We start from the raw sequence: 22,805 nt of genomic DNA on the forward strand, positions 1-22,805 counted from the left end.
GAGAATGACTGGTGTGGTTCCAACTACTGATGTAGTCATCAGCTCATGTAGGAGTGCTCCAAAATACAGCAAAGTGCTTCAAGAAACACTTGGTACCTCTTGCTGAAGTGCAAAGCACTAATACAGGTTAAGATCTGGCTTTTCTCTAGGGGGAAACTGAATTTAAAAATAACTCAGAAAAAACTTGAGCTGTGTATTGTACATTTTATAAATGAACGTTCAGTTCAATTCGTGTAACTAAGTTAAAAGCAAGCTGATTATTTTCTACCAGCTGTGCATGAATTCTTCAAGAACTAGAACACTTGTAATCACAAAGTCCCTACAGCACTGAAAGGCAGGAGGGAAATACCCAATTTATAAAAAACAACAACAAACAAACCAAAATTCCCCCAAACAAACAAAATCACGAAACGAAAAAATAACTAAACATTTTTTTTTTCTGCAAATCACTAATAACTATTTTTCTGTACTTTCCTTAGTTGTCGGATCCTGTATTACAGAAGGGATCTAGGATTTTAGAATGACTGCAGAAAACATATTCAAAAAAATAAAAATAAAAGCAGAAAATGTCTTACGGAAGAACTAGTCAAAGTTTCACGGGGTAGCAATCTTTGTAGCCTTTTCTGGAGTAATGATTACGCTACTCATGACTTGATTGAAAAACATAAATGCACAATAAAGTGACAAGTTTCAAGACATTTTCACCCACGTTGAGAAATCAGGAATATATTTTGAACCACTCATTTTGGGGAGCAACAGCTTCTAACGAGGAAATACCCGTGCTTCATAGAAAATTCTCAATTTGCAGAACTTGCTGTGGTGACTAGAATCTGGTTTAACAAGGACTGTCTTTTGCTGCTGGAATGCTCTCAAGTGTGATACGGGTTTTCAGTGCTCACTGTGTTCATTTATACTTGCCATTCAGTTTCTCAGCTTTGCCAGAGAGGCTGTCAATATAATGCCACGTATTTCTTAATAGTAAAACTTGTGCGATCTCTGGAATTGGATTTTTAATTAGAAACCAACCATTTGGCTTATTTCAAGTGCATTCATGCCAAAAGGGAGTATTGAAAAAGTGACTTCGGTGAATCCTATCAGAGTTCCAGAAGAAAAGAGCATCTAATTATTTTCTTGGGAAAACAAGGCTTTCAAGACAACTCTAGGTAGTCTGAGGAATATTTAAACTAATTAGAGGAAAAGTTTAAACATACAATCAGAAGACTGTGGAGTGAATATACTCCTGAACAAGTGCTTATAGAATTGGTAACTTTAGAATTTGGGAAACGTGAAAATTTGGTAAACTTCAAGTAAAAAAGAAAAAAAGAAAAATCTTAAAAATATAATTAGCCTGTTATACTATTTGGATTGAGGGGTAGGTAAAGAGAGATATAGATTTCACTTTTGGAAAACATGGAAGTATATTTTTATGCCTCAAAGGATGTTACCAGTTCATAACTGAGACTTTTCTATGGTCTTCCAGTTTCAAACTGCATTTACATATGCAATTAGGAAAGGCAATGGCACATGCAAAGGAGAGATTGCCTTTTTTTTTTTCCCCATGTGGCAAAGACCTAGGAAAAGTAGATGTAAAAAAGACTGAAAGATAATAAAAGGTTTTCTGTTCAGCAGTGATGAGCAATCTATTGAATTAAGAAAATCACATAACCCAGTCTTTATTGCAAGTGCAGAATGTTTTATAATTAGAAAATGTGACAGCTCACTTGAAAAGCAGCAAGCAAAACCAAAATGAAGTGGAGGAAAAAAAGCCTTCAAACAGACTTACTCTCATTCTAACAAGAGGAAACAAGCTCTTGATTAAAAGTTGTTGCCATTTAATGACAATTCTTCTTACAGCTTGCTGTCATTTCCCACCCAGAGCACACACAATCTAGGCTTTAGGGGAGCAGGAAGAAAGCTTTGAGAGAATTAATGAAAACCAGACTGAATTGCTACCAAGAATATGACAACATTTCAGCCTGATTATCATAGCTCAAAACTTACAAATTGAAGAGAGACAATGAAAAGGCCATGAAAGTCTTTTCAACGCAGAAGCAGAACACAAACATTCCTAAACTACTGGGCAACAGCAAGTTGAAAACCTCATTCAACTACATCTCTGTGGATTAAACGGAAGACCATTTTCCTCCATTTACTGTGTTTCATATCAGTTGTCACTATGTTTTGACTCCATTTTCTCTACATCAAAGATTCAATGCAAGGAATTTATTTAACCCTTCAGACACAGTACTCTAGGGGCCGACACTCCAATATGACAAAGAGCAAGCTGCACATCTCCATTAACAGGAGAAATTTTCATTGGGACTTCTAAAGCTGCCTTTCTAAAGCAGCACCTTTATCCATATATGCTGTGCAGCATGAGTCCTTACAGGTCTTAGTTAAACAACTAAGAGTATCCAGAATCTCTGTGGGCTTCTGATGCTGAACATTTCTGCGGTGTCCACCAAAAGGCAGTGGTACCAATTTGAATTACGGATTCTGGTTCTACAGGGAAGCTGGTTAAAACAGGAGTACGCAATGGAGAAGAAAATGGACTCTAGGAAATTCAGAAAAGGATTGCGAGACACTCTTCCCTCAACGTTTGTTAAAGAGCACAGAAAGGTGGAGTCCAATGTAATTTAAGGGTATCTGCAAAAAGAGATAATGAATGAGTATCCAAAGAGATGAAAGAGCTGGAGAGGCAGGCCTAACGACAGAGAAAAGATGTTTAATAGAAACATACTGAAGTCAATGAACAATCTGTTCGGTTCAAGTTGCCATGGAAACTATCCTATTAAATGCTTGGGAAAAAAAAAAATCAGTTCTAGAAACAAAGTACTACAGTTCGCCTGTTACAAAGTGCTTCCTGAATAAGCTCAAACTGAGCGTATTTTGGTTCTTGCATATAATTTTGTAAGCTTGAAGAATTATTTTTCTCTTTCAAAACCACTACTGCACACAGTAGTAAAGGCATGCAGAAGCAAGCCTACTGCTCTATAATTGCCTGTGCAGGCCATGGCAAAATGGGTAAGAAAAATTGCTGTAGAATCAATCTGCATTTTTTTCTTTGGAATGCCAGAAGCAATTGTTTGCTCGTCCTTTCACAGACGTTATTTGGATTTACTTTCTAGTGATACATATATGAGGGGGGACAGAACTGCCAAGGTTAGTTGATGTCTTTGCATCCTAATTTCTTTTCTGATTTTGAACCAAAAGTGGCTGCCTGCAGCTCGGGTAGGCAGTACAGGACAGGACTTGATTACAAGGATGGTGAGCTCATGTGAGTTACTGGAGATTTAAACAACAACGACAGCATCATTCTTCAAGATGTGCTGCGTCTATGCTTCCCTAACACTTCCACGATAACTTAGGATGCTCTTCTGTGTGACTTGTGGTAGGTGTCTGTAGAAAAAAGCATTATGCTTTACAGTACCTCACCCTCATTTTCCTAGGCAATAGCACTAGGGTGGTGTACCTCGTTTCCTCACACCAGCTTGCCCCTCTGCTGGCAAAGTGAGGCCTTATGCTTTCATGCACAAACTATTTTACAGCTAAATTGACAAGTTCTGCATTTTCCCTGTTTACTTTTACAGCCCAGAGAACCTGCATAATACTTGGAAATATCAGGCATCTCACACAGTTGGTACAAACAGGATTCACATCGGAACATTTCGTATTGCACCTGAAGCTGATAAAGAAATGTGAAGGTGCATTTTAAATCCCACCCTCCCAGATTTAGATACCTTACTCAGGACTGCAGGTTTGTTCTGTTCATACAGCCCAGCATCCCTAAAGACAGCTACCAAAGCCCACTCTTAAAAGTATTTGTAGCACCAACTTATATATTTGAAAGCACTGAAGAAGAAACAGCTTTTTATAGAACACATTAGTATTTCTTAATCACTGTCAAAATACATACTATGGATTTTTACATTTACATATTAAATCGCAGTGATTGCAAGCTTGCTATATGGAATACAAAATTTCTGCTTAAACACAAATAATTTAGTTAAAGAGAAGAATGGCTTCTCTGAGTAGATTGGAAACACTAAAAAATTCCTCTATCTATTTTCAGAGAACCATATGTTTCCTGTTTGGTGTCTTTTTACTACTTAAGTATCCTGTGATTGTGCAGACAACTTCAGTCAATTTGGGCTTAAATCATAAGGAGTGAGAAGTGACCTAGTTTTAGAATTCTTTACAGTAGTGCATCTGATGAGATCAGTGGACCGTTTCTTCTCATAGTTAAATTCCTTCTGAATAGAGAAGTTCTTCACAGAGACTTTTAGAGTTCCTCACTGAAAGTTATAAAACATAAATAGGTGATTCAGTAAACCTAGAATATGTTTGGGCAAAACTAAGAAGTTCTTTGAGAGGTAAAATTTAAGCAGAGATGTCAACTTTTATCTCAATAGCAGCAGATCGTAGGCTCCGAGGCCACACACTGGTCTTATTTTCCCAATACTCTGTTCTTGTCCTCGATGCCAAGATCTCTTTCTTTTTGAAAATTGAGACTGGCTTGCAGAAAAGCCTTTTTCATCTATAGTTTAAAAAAAAAAAAAAAAAAAGCCACGAATGAACCAAAATAAACCAAAACCTCTGAACTCCAGCTCTTGGAAGGCAACGTAGCCATTCAGAGCTGAGAGACTCTGCCTGTCGGGCCAGTGGTGTGTGATCTGAGGGACGCATTCACGAGGATTGTCATTAGCGGTCTAAGAAAAGGAGCTGAGCAGCGCCGGGTTTGTGGTTCAAACGCGCTGGAAGGTCTCCTGCTGCTCTTCTCTGCTGCAGTGGCTTGATGGAACAAAAAGCCCCTGGGAGAATTTATACCAAGCGGCATAAATGCTTCACATAGGGAAGAGATGGTGATTTACAGGAAAGAATGCTAAAATAGTGATAACCTCTGGGAACAATTTTGAATGCACAGGGAACTTTCTTTACAGATCTAGTGAAAAGTAACAATACAGTATATGTAACAGAAGTATTTTAAAATGACTAATAACTATGCATAGATAATATGGGTGTCGAGTGTTTCAAGTGTCTTCAAAAGACAGATATTTAAAAATCAAGCCACAGTTCTTCAAGTGAGTTATAAAGCTGTCCCCTCTAGTTCAGCCTTCTAAACTAATATAAAATTGCAAATTAAGTGTTTATTTTACCAGAGCATTCTTATACTGTTCTGATCATGCTCCTACCCTGTGGGGAGAGGTATTCTTACTGCATGCCTTGGTCAGTAAGTTTGCCCTTAAAAGTTAATTTGAATTTTTTCCCATTTTTCCAGTGTGTGGGAGTGATTGTGAACCTAAATAAATTTTGCTTTCTTTTTCATGTTTAATAATCACACGTGTTTTTTGTGATTAAAAAAACCAAACACAAGTTAACAAACTCAACCCTAACACACTATAGCAAATAGATTGTGGGTTTTTTCCCCCCTCTAAACTACTGATAGGTATTCTTCATGTTGTCAAAGAACAAGAATGAAAAATCTGGAAAAAATCTTGCATATCTGTAAAAGCCGGATAACTCCAGATTGATTTACAAATGTTAAAAATGACTTAATCTTTGCCTCTGTATCTGTCAGCATTTTGCAGCTGCTGTTACAAGTACTGGGTGGGTTTTTTTGCGCTTTCTAGTTGTATGTACTCCAAACAAACAAAAATCACCTCAGATAACATTAGGACTGTTCTCTGATCTAATTACTAGTCCCTTTTGACACAAATAACTCTACTCTGCTGAGCAGTGTGAACTGGATAAGAAGATAGGCATTTTGGAGAGGAAAAAGAAAGAAAAGCTTTGTAGTGTGAATGTATTCATAGTCTGAATGTATTCATACTGTATTTTATCTTATTTACATGTATTTATTAGTTCTGGACCAGAGGAAGTCAGAGCACAGCCACCCCTGCTTTCCAGCAGGCAACTGTATGGCTCTTAAAATCCATTCCCAGGGACCACTGCCCATACATAAAACCTGCAGCTAACTCAGTATATCTCATAAAACCCAAACGTTCCTTCTTACGGGAAGAAAATTGGAATTTAGAAGACAAATTCCATAGCTGAGCTCTGACTAGGCACAGTCTCTTCTGATGCACAGCTTTGCCTAGCTAAAGCTTGCTCAGGGTCTTTACATTTCCCCATATATGCAAGGACACCACTACATTTTTATAAGTAGAGGCTGCAAACATCTAATCTGAGAGACCATCCTCTGTGATTAGGTATATGCCTGTTAAATCCAGTTGCACATATATCAAACTAAAACCACACAGATTGTGGCAGACCGGGCTGTGCTGGAGGAAACAAATTTTGTATCCAGATGGTGCCCAGACATCTCATGCTGCTTGCTGATTCCCTAAACTATTCTTAATTAGTGAGAGTGTTTATTTAATTGAGAGCTAAGGTTGACTGTAAGGGTACTAGATGTAGAAGCATCATAAGCAAACATTTCAGATTTCACTTAACACTACTTTGCTAAGAACTAAGATTCCAAAGTAAAGATACTACGGGCTAAAGAGGTGAAAGTGGAAATCAAAATCCTAAACTTAGTTCTGCTTCCATATGTAACTGTGTTTACGTTGAGAAGTCACCCAATATCTGTGCTAAAATCGAAATACTGCCTTTGCCTCTCTTCCCATTGGAAGGACAAGGAAGCTTTATGTGGAACTGTAGTATTCTTTCAAGAAATAAAATGCTACAAGAGTACAAGAGTTTTGCATACCTAACAACAGCAAAGGGAGAATTACATAACTACAGTGTGCTGAGAAATGGCTGGTTATATACCTACATTCCCATCAAGGGGATGCTGTTGAGAACACCAGGATAAAACCACATAGTCAGTTCTTGCCTGTACTTTCTATTGTTGTTTGTCTAAGCAGTTTTATTTTTTTTGCTTACACATTAAATTAAATTCTCAGCAAATATTTTTAGACAGAGAAACATGTTTTTTATTTGTTTAAATAATTTGTGCCTGACATATTCCTTGAGTTGTTTTTAAATCCTAATGAAGAAAATGTCCCATCAGCAGATAAAAAAAAATTAAATATATTTTATTGCTTTCTTTCAAGTGATACGACTTCAGAGTCCTAATTCATTAATAGCCAAAGTCAAAGATCTGGTGAATTCTATATCACTTCCTTATTATTTGCTATAATTTACTGTCATGTTTTTACATTGCGGAAATTACTTTACAACCTAGCAATGACAGGCATCAGCTTAAACTCATTAACCTATGAAGCACTTACTGCTAGTCAGATATTTACTAAAAATAAGCTAAATAAAAAGAAGTCAGAATACACTCATTTTCCAGCTCTAAAAGCAAATATCAGATAAGTTATAAACTTATAAAGAATTGCTTATCTATTTAGCAGTAACTTTAATATACTGTTGATATTATTTAAGCAGTTGCATGGCTATCTATGCCCCACTAATGGAGATGTTTCCAGATAGTATTTGTAGATAGATCCTGGCTTGAAAGACATCAGAAATTATAGACTACCCACCTTTCTTGAGAGCTCATTACAAAGATTATAATCATCTTCCTCACTTTGCTTTCAACTAAATGGAAGCAACTATATCGAGAATAGAGAGGCTGTTCTGCTGCTAAATCACTGCATTCCAAATGACAGTTTGGAGCAGTCTAGTATTTGGTGGGACTTGTCCTTATGCAATCACTTGATAAAACCCAGTTTTCAAAGCCCTTTGGTAGCCAGGCAGAACGGTGCTTTCAGGCCAACGGGTTAAGCCATTGACAATTTAGAGCCCTGATGGCTAGCAAGACACCAGCAGAAGTAGGTATTTGTCCAGTGTAACCATGAGGGGACTGGCGGTAACCAGGATGCCAGTCTCTGCTGCTCTCTACACAGGACTGCAAACTGAACAGCAAATCTCGCTCCTCAGCCAGATGCACAGAAAAAATGGTTGTACTTTTGAGGAGATGGGGAGGAAAGGGGCGAAGGGAAGTGGTTCCAAGTCAAGTTTAAGTACAGAGTAGTGAAAACTGCATAGGAATGCCTTGATGTCAAAGCCAAATGAATTGTAGTCAAGCTGTTTTATTTGTTCCTCCTAACTTCTCTTAAAGCTCTCCTAGACACCAGACTTTTGGGACCTCATTCCGCTCCAGCTGGGTGCTGTCTGAAAAAATGTTTTTATGGAGTAACTTATTCTCTGAAATGTGGGGAAGCTTATTTTGTCATGGAAGTTCAGCTGGGCCAGTGGTCCCACTTGCATCAAGCTGTGTGCCAAGTTTACTTGTAGAATTATGAAACAGATGCACTTCGAGGAGAAAAAAAAAATGTGGAGGAAAAAAAGCAATTCTTTTGTAAACAATACTTCTGCACTTGAAAAGTGAGCAGTTACGGATAAAAACACAATTCGTCATTTTGATGTTCTGTGTTCTGGTCAACGTCACTGTCACATTTCCTGTTTACCTGCTTTTGAGTTGTAATTAGAATTCACTTTAATGGCTTTTTGTGTTCCTTATGTGAACATGGCTTTTGGGTTAGTTAAAGCAGATACAGTTGGTGAAATAAAAGCAGCTGATAGATATTTAGCCTCAGTTCTGTCTCTAGTTTTTACATATTTCAGCTTAAAAAAGTTAGAGCCATTCCTGACTTAAACTGTTCTTTATTAGCACCTGCTGCTCTGAGCAATCATGGAGGCAGTTTAATTCTGCAGTTACAGAGGAGAGCAAAAAGCACCACTTGAAAGAAGAAATGCCTCTTTCATTGGATTGCAAACTATGACTGATCTTGATTTTTAAAGGAACTTTAAACTTTGCACCTAAAATTATTTCGATCCATAAGCCTTCAAAGGCATGATAAGAAGCTGAAGCTAAACCCAGACATTATGTATTTAATATACACTTTCCAGGGTCAAATATTTTATTGTATTTTTACATCAAAGAAAAAGCATGTAGAGTTAATAGTGTCGCTTGAAGTGTAGGGAACAGATTAATCTCCTATTTGATTTTTATTGTTTGTGAAATTCCTGCAAACTTAGTAGATCCAGTTGATTTATTAATTTTGTTTGGTTGTGTTGTTTGGTTTTTTTAAATGGCATCTCTCTTGCTGCAGTGTAATAGGTTTGAGAATTACTGTGAATCAAAAAAAAGGTTATATGTAGCCAATGTAATGGTACTTCAGCCTAATGAAGAGTACTTCTGTTTCAGTGGTAACGGGAACACAAGGAGAAACCTGCACGGGTAGTGCAAGAGCCTTGCCCATTACAGTGGCCAGCAGGTTACTCGCTCTGTTCACCGCGCTATTCATTTCACTTCATCTACGCATGCAGCTGTACAAACTTCTAACCATGGCTATTTCTGTCAGCACACTGAAGCAGAACTCTAAGAAACTACTATGCAGTTCTGAGAGGACTGGCATAGTGTATTCTGTGCTGATACGATGATGATGCAATACAAGCGTTTTATTGCCAATGCTATTATTGATTATTTTGTAGCCTAGATTAAAGCACGGATGGTGTGAGTATATTGACACTGCATAATCTGGACTAAGCCCAGCATATTTATAACTCTGATTTATAAGAACAACAAAGAATCCCACTCTGACACTCTCGCTGACCAGTACTTGCAGTCCCTCATTGACCGTACTATACACTACGTAACAAAAAAAATTCTACGTGGCCAAGCGTCAGGAGAAACCTTACTCCAGTATTATCTTTGCACTACTAACACTTATCATACCATATTTACTTCTGAAGCAATTTGGCATGCGTATTATTGTGCTGTAACCACACAGCCAGACACCGTTCCTCACAAAACCAGTGTGGGCCAGTTGAGCATCTCAGGCTGTCTTGGGTTCTCCATGCTCACGTTCTACCAACCGAACCAACACGAACAGCATTTCTGTGACACTGGTGACCCTATCTCTACATAGATTAAAACTGAGAGGTTAGAATGGGGAGAAGATGTGAAGAGAAACAGATAAGCAGATAGAGGAACAAATGCAAACTGTGCAGAATATCCATTTCAGTTTGTCAATTGCTTAATTAACAGGAGGAGGATCTGTCAAGTTTTTCTGGTTATGAGAGCACAGGAGGTGAGTTTCTTTTTCAGTGTCGTTTGCCATTTCATTTTGAAACCCTTGATTTCACCTTGTATTTAGTTACTGAGAAGGTAAAGTGTATTCAGGTTATTTAATGTTGTGAAAGTTATGTCCCAAAGGATTTTATCATGCAAATACTCTTCAAATGCAAATTAAAAGTCGTGAAGGACATTTCTACACTCTTTAGGCCAGAGGATCCAAAATTATTAGAAAATATTACTGTTAATTGGCATCTCATTTGTGTTTCCAGAAATGGACAGTTCTGAAAAGCTTGTTGAAAAGTATGAGCTGCTAAGATACTAAGAGGAATGAAGGGATTAATCAAAACCTTTTATGGCTAATGATATTATTTAATAGGAGATGTACACACCACATAATAAAAACAAAATTGTACGCAGTAGATTAATGTGATTCGTAAGTGATTAAGTCAAAGACATAATACAATTCCAGCAGGCTCAGCTAGGGCAAGATCACCTTCTGTACTTGTATAATCAGGTTAATGCCTGGGACTCAGGCTAGAAAGAACTGCTTTTAAAAAAAATATATAATTTCAATAAAAGGCAAAGCAGTAGTACATACAGTAGTTTTGGTGCTAAAATGACAGCCATACCTGGATTTCAGTTAAGATTGTTATAATTTGGCTGAATTTGAGGCTCAGGGGAGTTTAAAACAACATCTCAGACATAGGGCACTGAATAGAAAAATCTGAATAGGGTGTGGGCAAACATCTATAGGAATTGTAATGGAATAATATATTCAGAGAAAAATGCTTATGAAGCCCATCGTTACATCAAGATACATCTGCCTTTTTTTTTTCCTTTTCCTCCCCCCCCCCCCCCTTTTTTTTTTTTTTTTTTTTCTCTTTTTAAAGAAAAAACTGATTTGTACATGCAAGACCTAATATTCAGGTGAAATAATTTTAGCGTATCTGCAGCGAGAACTACAAAATTGGGAGATAAATAGGCTTATGGATAATACCTTCTCTTGGAATGCAGAGCATTATAGCAGAAAGTAAATCTAGTAAAATCAGATCACCTCCTATGAGCATTATACAATTTAGGGTGGCAAATAGGTAAGATTAAAATTAGTAGCTCTTATGAACTAAAGAATTTTTTTTCAATTTTAGACTTTTCAGAAGATCTGAGGAAATCGAACATAATTTTTGTTGTTGGTAAGTACAATTCCTAATTTAACTGCTGCATTTGAAAATCCCCGTGTTATTCAGTTTTAATTACAAGTATGTGATTTCTTTTCAAGTTTAACAGAACAGCTTGGTTAAGAATATTTACGCTACAGTGGTGGCTTAATCTTTTGAAATAGAGTTAGGATTTAATGTCACATTATTAACTTGGATCTGACAATACTAATGACAGTTGTGTCAAAGCTCAGAGCAGGAGGCATCTTCAAGTGTGACCATAAAATAACCTTAGTTCTTACACTGTCACTATAGTGTTGTGTGATCTCTCACAGTAAAACTGCCTCACCAGCATTAAAATGTTACTAGATTTGATTTATAATGAAATTTTGAGGTTTGAGTGAAAAAAAAAAAAACAACAAAACAGGTTGTTAACCTATTCGTTTGTGAAATAGCTTCTGTAAATACAGTTTCAGTTCTGTTTGTGCTCTTCATAGCGTTAAAAAGTCAGTGGGCTAGTCACCGTTCAGAGTCTTTCGCATGCACGGAGACGTTGCAGGTTCAAGTTTTACTTTATATTTGCTTTCCACAAGTCCGCAGACGAAAAGCAGCATGTTAATGCCCATTATTTTATAAATGTGACTAATGTAATTAGCATGAACTTTGAACAGCCTTGTAAAACAAATTATAACCAGAATATTTACAAGTTTCAGCTTACAGCTTGGTACTAATTACTTGGAAAGAGTAACTGCGTTTGTAGCCAGCAGAGTTTCTCGGAACTTCTATACAATACAGAGCAGGAACGACATATTTCCAAGGACCTAAGGACAGATACCCAAACATGGGTTAATGGTATTTCCCAGAGAGAGATTTCTCGCTGGTGCTAGATTGGAGCGGCCATAAGCTCCGTTTCCTTACGTCCTTTTCAGTCCGGTAGATGTCCCTGCACCACCTGTTGGCCAACAGACGCTCCAGGTTTAACCTTGTACACCCTAAGCAAATGCCTCGGCAGTAAAGTTCTCTCATATGTCTGATCACTGTGAATTGTCCAAGGACAAAAGCAAATTTAAAGAAGCCTCACAGGAACAGAGCAAAACCGGAGAGAGAGAAGAAAAAGAAAGCAAGAAAGAAAAAGAAAAAGCATCGCAAATTCTCAGTGGCAAAGTACTCACTGCAGTGGACGGCAGTAGAAACGTTCAGCCCTTTATACCTTGACTAGAAAAAAAAAGGTAGACAAGAGGAGTTGGAACATGCTGCTCTGGATACTTGAATGGGAAAAACTTGCAGTCTCAGGTGTCATTACAAATGTTTACTCATTACACGTATTTATTGATGAGGAAATAATAAGATGTTTAAAGATGTTTTAAAACTACACTTCTAAAGCTGTGCATTTTAAGTACCTTACAAACTAATTGAGATAAATACACCATCTGCCATTGCTGATGAGATACTGTTTCTAAGACAAAGGGAAAAAAAGCAGACAATTCCCTCCCCTGCTAATTTCCCTGGAAAACTGTCCAGAAAGGAAAAGAAAAAAAAAAATCTAATTAGCAAAGATTTACATTAGAGCTAATGTAGGAATTAATTGGAATAACAGTCAACTCCGATTAATTAGGCAACAATGTCAATGTTTTATCCAGACAGCAAAGCAGAGACATAGAACCAGCAATTCAAAAATATGAGAGATATCAGCAGGGTAATAAAAGAGGCAAAAACAAGTTAAATTTGGCCTATAAAGTAAAATTCAAGAGAAAAAAAATAAGCAGGTGCAAAGATAAATTTGGGGGATGTTCTAATATTCAAAACTTATCTAATTATTGACAAGCACTAGGAAAAAACCAGACAAATAAACAAAAAAGCCACTTAAAACAACCTTTTCTATCAAAGCAGTGTGAAAAGTAAAATCTTAACCACAATGAACAATGTATGATTTTGTCATTCTTAACTAATGTGATACTCCGTATCACATCCAGAAAATTGTCATATGTAACAAAGTTACTGGGAGCATTATCCCTCCCCTGTCCTCTACAGGAGATTCTTAAAACACAACATTTGGCTTTGGTGGAGGGTAAAATCAAAGCTGAGATTTTTCAGGTTTCTTTCTGCACTTCAGATCAGTGTAACTTAAGTCAGTGTAACCAATTTCCTCTGCAGAATCCTTGACATACTCTTGCTGATGAACCAAAGCTGATAATGGTTTTAAGCTCATTGTAAGACAGATCAGCTTTTCAGCTGACACTCTGAAGATATTATCACCACCTACACTTACAGGTAAAACATTATCAGCTGCAGGCGCTAGCTTCTTGTGTTCAAGAAAAAGAAAAAAAAAAGTGTTGAGGGTTTTTTTGTTGTTGTTTTAACAGAATCATTCCTATATGGTTTCACTCAGACTAAAATCACACATGAACAACAGATGAGGTGCTACTGAGAAGCCTTCAGATGCCATATAATGAAGCTAAGGCTTATTTTTATTCCTATAAATAAAAAAAAAGGTAGCAGTGATAGTATTGCCAAACTGATCAAGTCCTCCAAAATCATAGTTTGAATATAAAGATAGCTTGACTGGGATTATTTTGATATCAGTCCTGACTTCTGAAGCTCCATTGTGCAACTAAGTTTCCCCTGCAAGAACTTTTTCATGATACGGGGATGATTTTAGTTATGTAAAGAAGGTCTCAAAATTGAAACAGTTTAAAATGAATGGCGAGGTTCTATTGTAAATCCTTCTGCTGGCATTTTACATAAGCGTTCACGGTATTTCGGTACATGATCAACTCATAAGATTTGGCAAGTTTAAAATAGAGACGTCCCAGTCTGTCTGTATGACACCTGCTTTATTAATATTTCTGGCAGGAAAACTAGTTTGTGAGCTGCTCCCTCTGGCATCAGGAACTCATCTGCTTATGATGTTGTGCTCTAGGCCAGACCAGTGCATTTGAGGCTGAGCTCCTTTGTAGTCTTGGGGAGATGGGGCATGAGAGGGAGCAGGTGTGAAGACACTTGGTTTCTTAAACTGAGATCTCTTGCTGATCTAAGGCAGACTGCAATTAAACATTCAGAAGTGCTGCCTGGGCAGTTGTCATTCTTCCCTACCCGCCGAGACCAGTCTTTTTCTCCCCTTGAAGTGCTCTCTGCGAAGCATTTCTGCAGCCAGTAATTAAATGGGGGAAGGTGACCATCTAATTCAGCAGCACTGCCAGAAAATTATTTATCAGAAGATCCCTTTACACAGTTTCACAGGCAGCTGAATCAACATAATGGAAGGAAAAACTGCGCTAAGGGAGCACGTAGACTCTTTAATCCATCCGTGTCTACAGAAAAGCAATATACAGCACTGCATTTAATTTCTGTGCTCCATCTAGTACCCTGGTTCCAGAAACTTGCTTACTGTTTGTATCAGAAAGCACAAAAATATGCACAAAGGATTCAGTTTCTAAGAGTAATCTCACTGACTGATACAACATGCTTAATTTCTTAATCTGCAACTTCTTATTAAGTTAACGAGTGAGTTCTAAAGCAACATTTACCGCACTTAACGATACTAGCATAATATAAAAGCACGCTAGCATCGAAGAAGTGCTGGTTGTTGTTCTACATTCTCCTGTAGGTTACAGCACATTCATAATTCCTCTGGCCATTTTCTAGGCTTTAACTCTCTATTCTCACCTCATGTATGAAAACAGCAAGGCAATAGGATTAATCTGAATAGCATTTTACCATGAATCAGTCTGTCACTGGTTAACACTATTTTTTCCAACTGAAATACACGTAGGCACAGCAGAAGATGACAGCACACAGAAAAAAATGACAGTGTTCACAAAGAATCTTACGCCTTCACAGCAAAAGCAAGGACATGTTTTCCTCCTCCTAACAACTGAGCCATTGGGAAAACTTCACTACCTTTTTCAGTGCTTAACATTTCTTCTGTTTTAAAAGCAGCATAACAAGTTGCAGTGAAGCCTTTTTAACTGAAAATATCTTTGAGCCAGCTTTTGTTGTATTTTATATGCAGCTATTGTTCCTTACAAACTTTCTTCAAGTAAATTATTATTATTTTTTTTTAGAAGAATGCATAGATTTTTAAAAAGAGACACTCTAAAAAATGAAAGGCAATTCTTGCAACACTAAACATAGATCATAGGCCTCCTGACTGCAGCGTTAATTTGCTGTTAAAGCTGCTCACGCAGCAGTCCTGTAACTATATACCTTGAGCACGAAGGAAGTACGTAATTAGTATGGAAATGCATATTCACATTCTTTCCCACCTAAATAGCTCTTTTTCAATCACATTAAAGAGGCCTTCAGAGGGAGAGAAGCCATTAACTAATGCTTGAACTTCAGGCATGTGAATTAACACTGGCCTAAATGCCGGGTATGTTGTGTTCAGTTCTCAGTACTGAATGTCCTGGGGTCATTCAGCCTTTTCTCAGATCAGGCCAAGCAAGAACTGTGGTCTCCTTCATTGATAGGAAAGCAGAAGACTTTGTAAAGTGGGTTATATACATTTGTCAAGTGGTAGGATGTTTTACTACCCGTCATACGACATTAAATTAATAGCAGTCATCATAAAAATTACCAGTTTCAGCACATGACTTATTATGTTTTTCTGCTTTAAAGAGCTCAGCATTTTAATCTCAGCTTTGTTGGAACTCTTCTATAAAACATAAAGGCGATCATTTTTAATTAATGTTTTGAAGGTAACATAATACTCATTGCAGTGTATGTCCTGGATATTGTGTCATTCTGACGATGTTCTCTTTGAAAATACAAACAGAAATGCATCAACTTTTCTGAATATTTTAAGCATCCAAAAATTGTCCTCGTATTGTTATTTCTGAAAAGAGATTTAGTTTACTAAGTATTCAAAGAGACCTTATAAAATTTCCATTTCACATCCACATTCAGAAGACAAACAGATGCGAAACAGAATAAAGTAATCTTTATAGTTGTTTTTTTGCTAATAGTGTGTAATAGGCACCAAATAAATAGGATGAAATTACTGCATTGCTAGTATTCAAGGCCAGGGGACAGAACACGTGAAGAAGCACATGCACACACAAACTTAATAATCTAAAAAAACTAAACAGTGCAGAAATGAAATTAACTGCCACTATAGATATTTGACAGTCTCAATACAGACAATTTGCCTGTAAATTTCTCTGCATCTATTTCTCCACAGCCACTCTTATTTCTTCCTTGTTTCTTTCAAACAGTGCTTCTGCAGAAGAATAATATTCTTCTTATAAAAGCAATAGAAAAACAATATGCAAGCCACATTGGCAAGAAAATGAAACTCTGACAATGATATTTCTAGCTCAAATTGTAGCCCAAGTGTGATTCTTGCACCATGAGCTGATGTGTCTCTGTGAAGCTCAGCTAAAAGATTGCAGGTTCCAGGAGACAAAATCATTCCTTTGATGCTACTCCCTTATGATTCATATTTTATTCTCAGCTACAATACTTTAAGTTCTCTGAAAGTTATATGCTCAGAACAATTATTTCTTAAGTTGGAAAGTTGGAAGATAGTTCAAGTCAGGACGAGATGGTGCCAGATTCACTCAATTCTGAACATGTTACTCCAGCAAGGATAAACAAAGGAAATCCCATGTTTTCTAGCTTCTTAAATCCATATAATAGAGCTGCGTACTCATATTTGCAAGTCCCAGCAGTTGATAAATACACAAGTCACGTGCTTAGACTTTATTGAAGAGGTGTGGGATTTTTATCTTGGCCTTGCCTCTTCTTTTGATTTTTGAGCACTGTCTCCCTACAAGGGTATAATTAACTCCTACTGCAGTAGGTATTCTGAATAGATCCATCAAACATCATAAAAATGCTGCTACCCACCTTGAAATTTCTCCCACACTCTGATACTGTCATGAAAGAAATTTGCTTTCCTGGTCTCTCCCCACCGCCATGGCCAACATGGCCCCTCAGCCCTCCCCACCCTGCTCAGCCCTCGCGGGGTGCTCACCTCAGCTCCACCAGCGGCTCTGGAGGTCCCAGTCACAGCAGCGGGATCCCCAAGAAGTATTTTCCAGCAGTTTCCATGGACTGCTCTTCTCTCCAGCTGGGTAGGGGTGGCCGTTGCCACTCAGCAAGCAGCTGAAGAGGCGTTTGGCCTTTCCAAAGGTCGGCCTTCAGCGCAAGGAAAGAGAAGCAGCCACCTACATTGAGGGGACGGGACAGGGCAAGGCCAGCTCCTGAAGGAGCTATGCAGAGCCTCGGAGATGGCCCCAGGAAAAGGGCACCTGCCAGAGAGGTATCCAAGAGAGGCAGAGCTTTGGGAGTCTTGGAGGCAGCTCTCCCGCCGGAAGAAGCAGGGAGGCTCAAGGTGCTGTTTCTGGCAGGAGGACACCGGCAGGATTCCCCTAAAGCACTGCCCTGCCCTGCCCTGCCCTGCCCTGCCCTTCCCTCCCGTCCTCTCTGTCTCCCTGCAGGCCCCTGAGGGTGCAAGCACCCAGGTGCAGCTTGTGAGGGCTGGGGGCCAGCCACAGGTGCTTTCCCTTCAGCCTGTGGAAAAAATCACTTGAGCAGCTTCACCTGAGCACCTTGACAGCTGAGACTGCCTTTCCCCCTCTGGCTGTTTGACTCTGGGCCTGCTTCAGAGGGGGTTTTCCAGCTGAGGACAGTTGTGGGTGCAGAGGAGCAGGTGGCGACAGGGTCTCCAAGTGCCCTTTGCTGAGCACTTCACTTTCAGGCTTCCCTGCAGCAGCGAGCCAGTACCAGAGCTCCTGGGAGCAGCATGGCCGAGCCTTTGCCAGCATTTAACAGCTTCAGTACCTGGCTCTCAGATACCAGCAGACGCACCGGCACGTGAGAGCTTTCTGCCTCAAATGAGCACAAACACAATGGAATTTTACTGTTACATTATCCAGAGCACGAAGGGCTTTACTTACTGTAAACATACATGCACCCCACATAACAGAGGCAGGTTTCACCATCTCTTTGCCTATACCTTTCTCTTCCATAAATGTGGGCAAAATATTTGCCTTGCAAGGATGCAGTGAACACTGTTTTGCCAGTATCTGTTACGGCTTTAAAGCCAAACACATACTGAGTCAAATACCTTTCCCCACTGTTTCATTTTTCCTTTATGTGGTAATGGTATTTTAGGAACTGGTTCTCTTCTGCAAGAGATTTCACAATTTTTTTGACTCCTTCAACTTTGGTACACGTTTTTGGGTCAGTAGTGTAGTGTATCAGAAGAGAAGTATAGGACTTGTTCTACTGTTTAGATCGTCTTTGCAAAAAAAAACCCACCAAAGTTGCAAAATAGGCAATCTCGTCATTTTCTTCCCCTTTTCTTGGTTGCTATAGTTTGAGAAAAGGCAGATTTTTATTCCTTTCTAATTCTAGATATTTTTCCCTCACAAAGGTGGGCCTGGCTCTGGCAAAGGTAGCCAGTGTGAGCAGCTAGCCAAGAAATACGGATTTACTCACCTATCCACTGGTGACCTTCTCCAAAATGAGTTATCGTCATTATCAGAGAGAAGTAAATTGATCAAAGACATCATGGAATGTGGTGAACCTGTGCCTGGCGTAAGTGACAGTTTTATTTGGGGTCCTAATGGTTAAACGAAGGCAGTGGTAGGTAGGTTGTCTAAAAGGGTGGAAATCATCATACTAGAGCTGACAACTCCCATTTAAACAAAATTAATCTGCAACTTGAGGGAGGAGTTTCCTCATTGCCAGATCTGTGGCACTTCTTTCCCCTTTCTGTGCCAGTATTTCTTTACATTTCAGACTCACATAGGCAACAAATTAGTCATGAAATACAGCGAGACAGGTGCTGCATTATGCACTGGAGAACTTGCAAGTTAAGTACAGGAAGCAGAAACTTTCTGTCTATTTTATAACTTCACATTTCAGATTCAGAGCTTGTCCTCCTGGCAGCTATTCTAATTGACAATACCTGCGGCAGTTCCCTGCAGAGCTGGCTCGCAGCCCAGAGTAGCTGGACTGCGCTTTAATGGAGACTAGGAAGACAGAGTTTGTTGTTTTCAACTGGACTTGACTTTTACGTGGCAGCTCTGCAGCCCCAGCACTTGGTGGGTCTTCAGCAAGTTCAGCTAGACCATAGGACTTGTTTGTTAATGAAAGGTGCTGGGAAGTGCTGCTCAGGGGAAACTAAAGGCTGTGCTGAGGCTTGACGTTTATTGCTTTGCTCTTCAGTGTGTGTGGTGAGATGCGGTCTCTTACCACTTTCCATGTAATATAATTATATCAATGACATAGCAAAATGCAATCAGATTGCAAAATGCTGCAGCAGTACTTCAAAGTTTCACAGGTAGTAACGCTAATTTTGAAAGTACAAAATATTCCCAGCCATCTAGAACACACTTTGGGAACTTTTGGATGGGTTGCAACACTAGATTTGTGTAGTATAGCTGGTCCTGAGAGAATTAAAAATAGGGTGCTACCTGCAGGACAAGAAAAACACCTGCCTTCACAGGACCTGCTTTTAGGAAAACAAGGCAGTTCTCAAGGGCGTAGGGCTAAAGTCAGCATAACAACGATATCAGTCTTTCTTATTAATTAACCGAGTAACTGCCTTTCTTTCCAATGCAGGGGATTGTCCTAGAGCTGCTGAAGGAAGCCATGGTTTCCAAATTAGGGGACACGAAAGGATTTCTGATTGATGGGTATCCTCGAGAGCTGAAAGAAGCAGAAGAGTTTGAGAGCAAGGTGACCACGTAATCGTAACGCTGTTTTAACTCCTGTGCTGTATTTCTAACGCTATGCAGATCCCTGCCTTTAGCCGATTGCAATGGGGATATGTAGAGCCGATCCCACACCGTTGTGCGGCTGATCACTGAAACTCTGTCATCTCATCAATAAGGCTAATTTTACTCAAAGTTAGTATAAACCAGGAACAATTCACATTGAGTGGGAAAGCACCATTTTTAGAATCAGTTTTCTAATTCTAGTGGGTGGCTGCTACACCTCTTGTGAATATCTCATCAAGCGCGATTTGATGTAGGTTCATGACATTATGTATCTTTACAGTTAATGTATCTTACCATTGCTAAAGCTTGGTGCCACTCTGAAACAGCAAAACACAGATTTAATTTTTGTGGTGAATAACAGGTGGCATAGCCATAAAAAGAGCATTTCACAAGTGGCTGCGTGGCGGTTCGGAGAGTTATCGATTTCCTCAGTATGTGCTAAGACCTACTGAGAAATCTCAGCTGTACATTTCTCAGTCTGCAGAAAATACTCTATATAAGCCCTATGAATTAATTTGCCAGGGAGAAAAGAAGTGGTGAACTAGGGGAAGCAGTTAAATATCTGTTCTATCATATTACACTCCACAAATGTCCTATGCAAGTTTGAAAGGTAATAAAACTCTAATAAATCATCTGTTTTCTCCATGAACCCTTAGCTGATTTAGTTGATTACCACAAAAGGCTGGCAAGATTTAAGCGTCAGAAGCTGGACAAAGTTAGGGGCAATAGGATTTGCTATAGAAGCCATTCACGGAAATGTTGATCTATTAGTCCCTTTACTAAAATGCCGCAGACTGTTAAAAAGGCATTGGAGATTTCTTTCATTTTCTTTAGAAGGAGGAGCTATTTAATCAGTGCTGCTTTTCTGACAGGCGGATGTGTCATGTCCTCTGAACGCTGGTGTATGCTATAAAGCAGGGCTTAGAGATTGGAGTGCCCTGGGCTGAGGCATTGCGAAGCAAACAAGTCTTGATGCATCCAGTGCGAAAGCAGAGCCCCTTTTAGTTCCCCTAGGCACCGGAGCCACAAAAGATGCTGTAGTCCTGAGCTGCCGTTTGACATTTGAAGTAAAATACAAGGACCCCAAGTGATAATTTTGAATGTGCTACCTCATCCCTGTTGTATCCCTGTATCCTCTTCAGTTTTCAACAGGGTGAACTTGGCTGGCTGTAAGCTGCTCAGTAAGTCTGTAAAGTTTTATTTAAATGAGTCATTATTGAGATAATGTTTTGCAGTTCTTTCTAAAGGATGATGAGAAGTTCTTCCTACATTATAATTGAATGAAAAGAGGTGGACATCAGGCTTTATTAATTAATAGCGGCAAGGTGCAAATGAATAATGCTACATATCGACACAACGTGTAAAAAGCATTACAATGGTTAACAAAGAGCTATTCTGTTTAGAAGACAGCTGGAATAGTACTTATACTTAAAAGCTTGGCAGTCTCTAAATAGAATTAGCTATGCAGAAACAGCTTATTCTCCAGCCAGTTTTGCCCGATTCCTTTTTATGATATAATTGTAATTTTACCTGGACGTAATTTTAGAGAAGTACATATCTCTCTTTGTCCTCAGGCCTTCTGCTAGGTGTGAAGTAGAGAACAATATTAAATTATAAGTTCCACATCACCAGGTGCAAGATACCTAATAAGACAGAGTAAAGACCCAATACATTAGACTTGGTTGGCTTCCTGCAGATGTCCCTCCAGCATGCATTATTTAAGCTAAATTGTGTTAAGAAAACAGTAATTAAAAAAACCCACCAAACCAAACAAACAACAAGTTGTAAAAATTACTGTAATATCTGATAGAGATATTACTTTTTCTTTTTGCAATATTGAACTTGGAAGAATGACATTTCTGTAACCTTTTGAATTCCAGAGAATAGCAACATTGAAACTTTGAAGAGAAACATAAAAGTTTTTCAAAATCAAATCAGACCTGGTCTATCAAACAAGATACTATGATCTGATCCTGCCAGTCGGTAGACTCCTTCATATCCTCATTATAAGGTGATGATATGACTATAGCCATTCAAAGGAATCATTCCTCATTTATTCTATTATAGTTTAGAGCAGAGCGTGGAATTCCTCATGTGGAGCTGGGAGGAAATAACTTCTCACCATCGTAGTCCAATTATACAAAAAGGACATTTGTGTAATTCATTGCTTAAGCTCACATCCTTTTTTAACTTCTCCATCTAAAGCTCTTGCAGTTAAAACTGCCTTGTTGACTTAATCCCCAAACCAAATACTGTTGCTGCTAATAGCATTATTGTTTTCCGAGCTGCGTGGAAAAAATGGATGGATAAAAACCTGTCATTGAATTGTCCGACATAATCCCTTGGCTTCAGCTGTCTCTTAGAAAATCATTAAGGAAGTAGAAAGGTCAACATAATGCAGACATCCTCAGTCAAATGCAGAAAGCCTAATATGAAATTCTTACCTTTAAATTGTCCTTCCTTTACGGGCTGTCAACAAAGGCAGCAATGGCAATTTCCATATAACAGTCTTTTAGACTCTCTTTGCTGTAGCCATGGTAAAAGAATGGATTTGTAATAGTCACTACTGGGAAGAACCGTTCTCTTTTCTCCAGACTTCTCACTTTTTCCTGAAAGATGTTCTCCAGATCCCTGCTAGAAGAGAAGGAATGAGAAAAAGCCTGAGAGGTTCATTGAAGGATTTAATACATAACGGCATGGAAAAAAATATCTTTCTGTAATCCTGTAACACATTTATTTTACTTGATAGAGTGGAGTTTATCCCTTGAGACTCAGCTCAACAGTTGTTGCTCAGACAAAACCTTGTGTCAGAAGGAGCTGTGCCTGAGCATGACAGTGTATTGCAAGATTTATGCTAAGTGACACACATTTTTCCAGCATCTCAGGGAAAGA

The 22,805-nt window shown here is 38.7% G+C and overlaps 1 protein-coding gene across 1 annotated transcript in view; it reads left to right on the forward strand.

Moving 5' to 3' along the window:
• The first annotated feature begins 2,535 nt into the window (after nucleotides 1-2,535).
• Nucleotides 2,536-22,805, forward strand: part of LOC104271091 (adenylate kinase isoenzyme 5-like) — a 30,497-nt gene continuing 10,227 nt past the window's right edge. The window contains exons 1-5 of the mRNA XM_009865668.1: nucleotides 2,536-2,631; nucleotides 10,001-10,043; nucleotides 11,176-11,220; nucleotides 18,563-18,726; nucleotides 19,756-19,872. Of these exons, the coding sequence (XP_009863970.1) occupies nucleotides 2,536-2,631; nucleotides 10,001-10,043; nucleotides 11,176-11,220; nucleotides 18,563-18,726; nucleotides 19,756-19,872 (465 nt within the window). The remainder of the gene's footprint in view (nucleotides 2,632-10,000; nucleotides 10,044-11,175; nucleotides 11,221-18,562; nucleotides 18,727-19,755; nucleotides 19,873-22,805) is intronic.

Source organism: Apaloderma vittatum, unplaced genomic scaffold, assembly GCF_000703405.1.
Source record: "Apaloderma vittatum isolate BGI_N311 unplaced genomic scaffold, ASM70340v1 scaffold233, whole genome shotgun sequence".
Lineage (NCBI taxonomy): Eukaryota > Metazoa > Chordata > Aves > Trogoniformes > Trogonidae > Apaloderma > Apaloderma vittatum.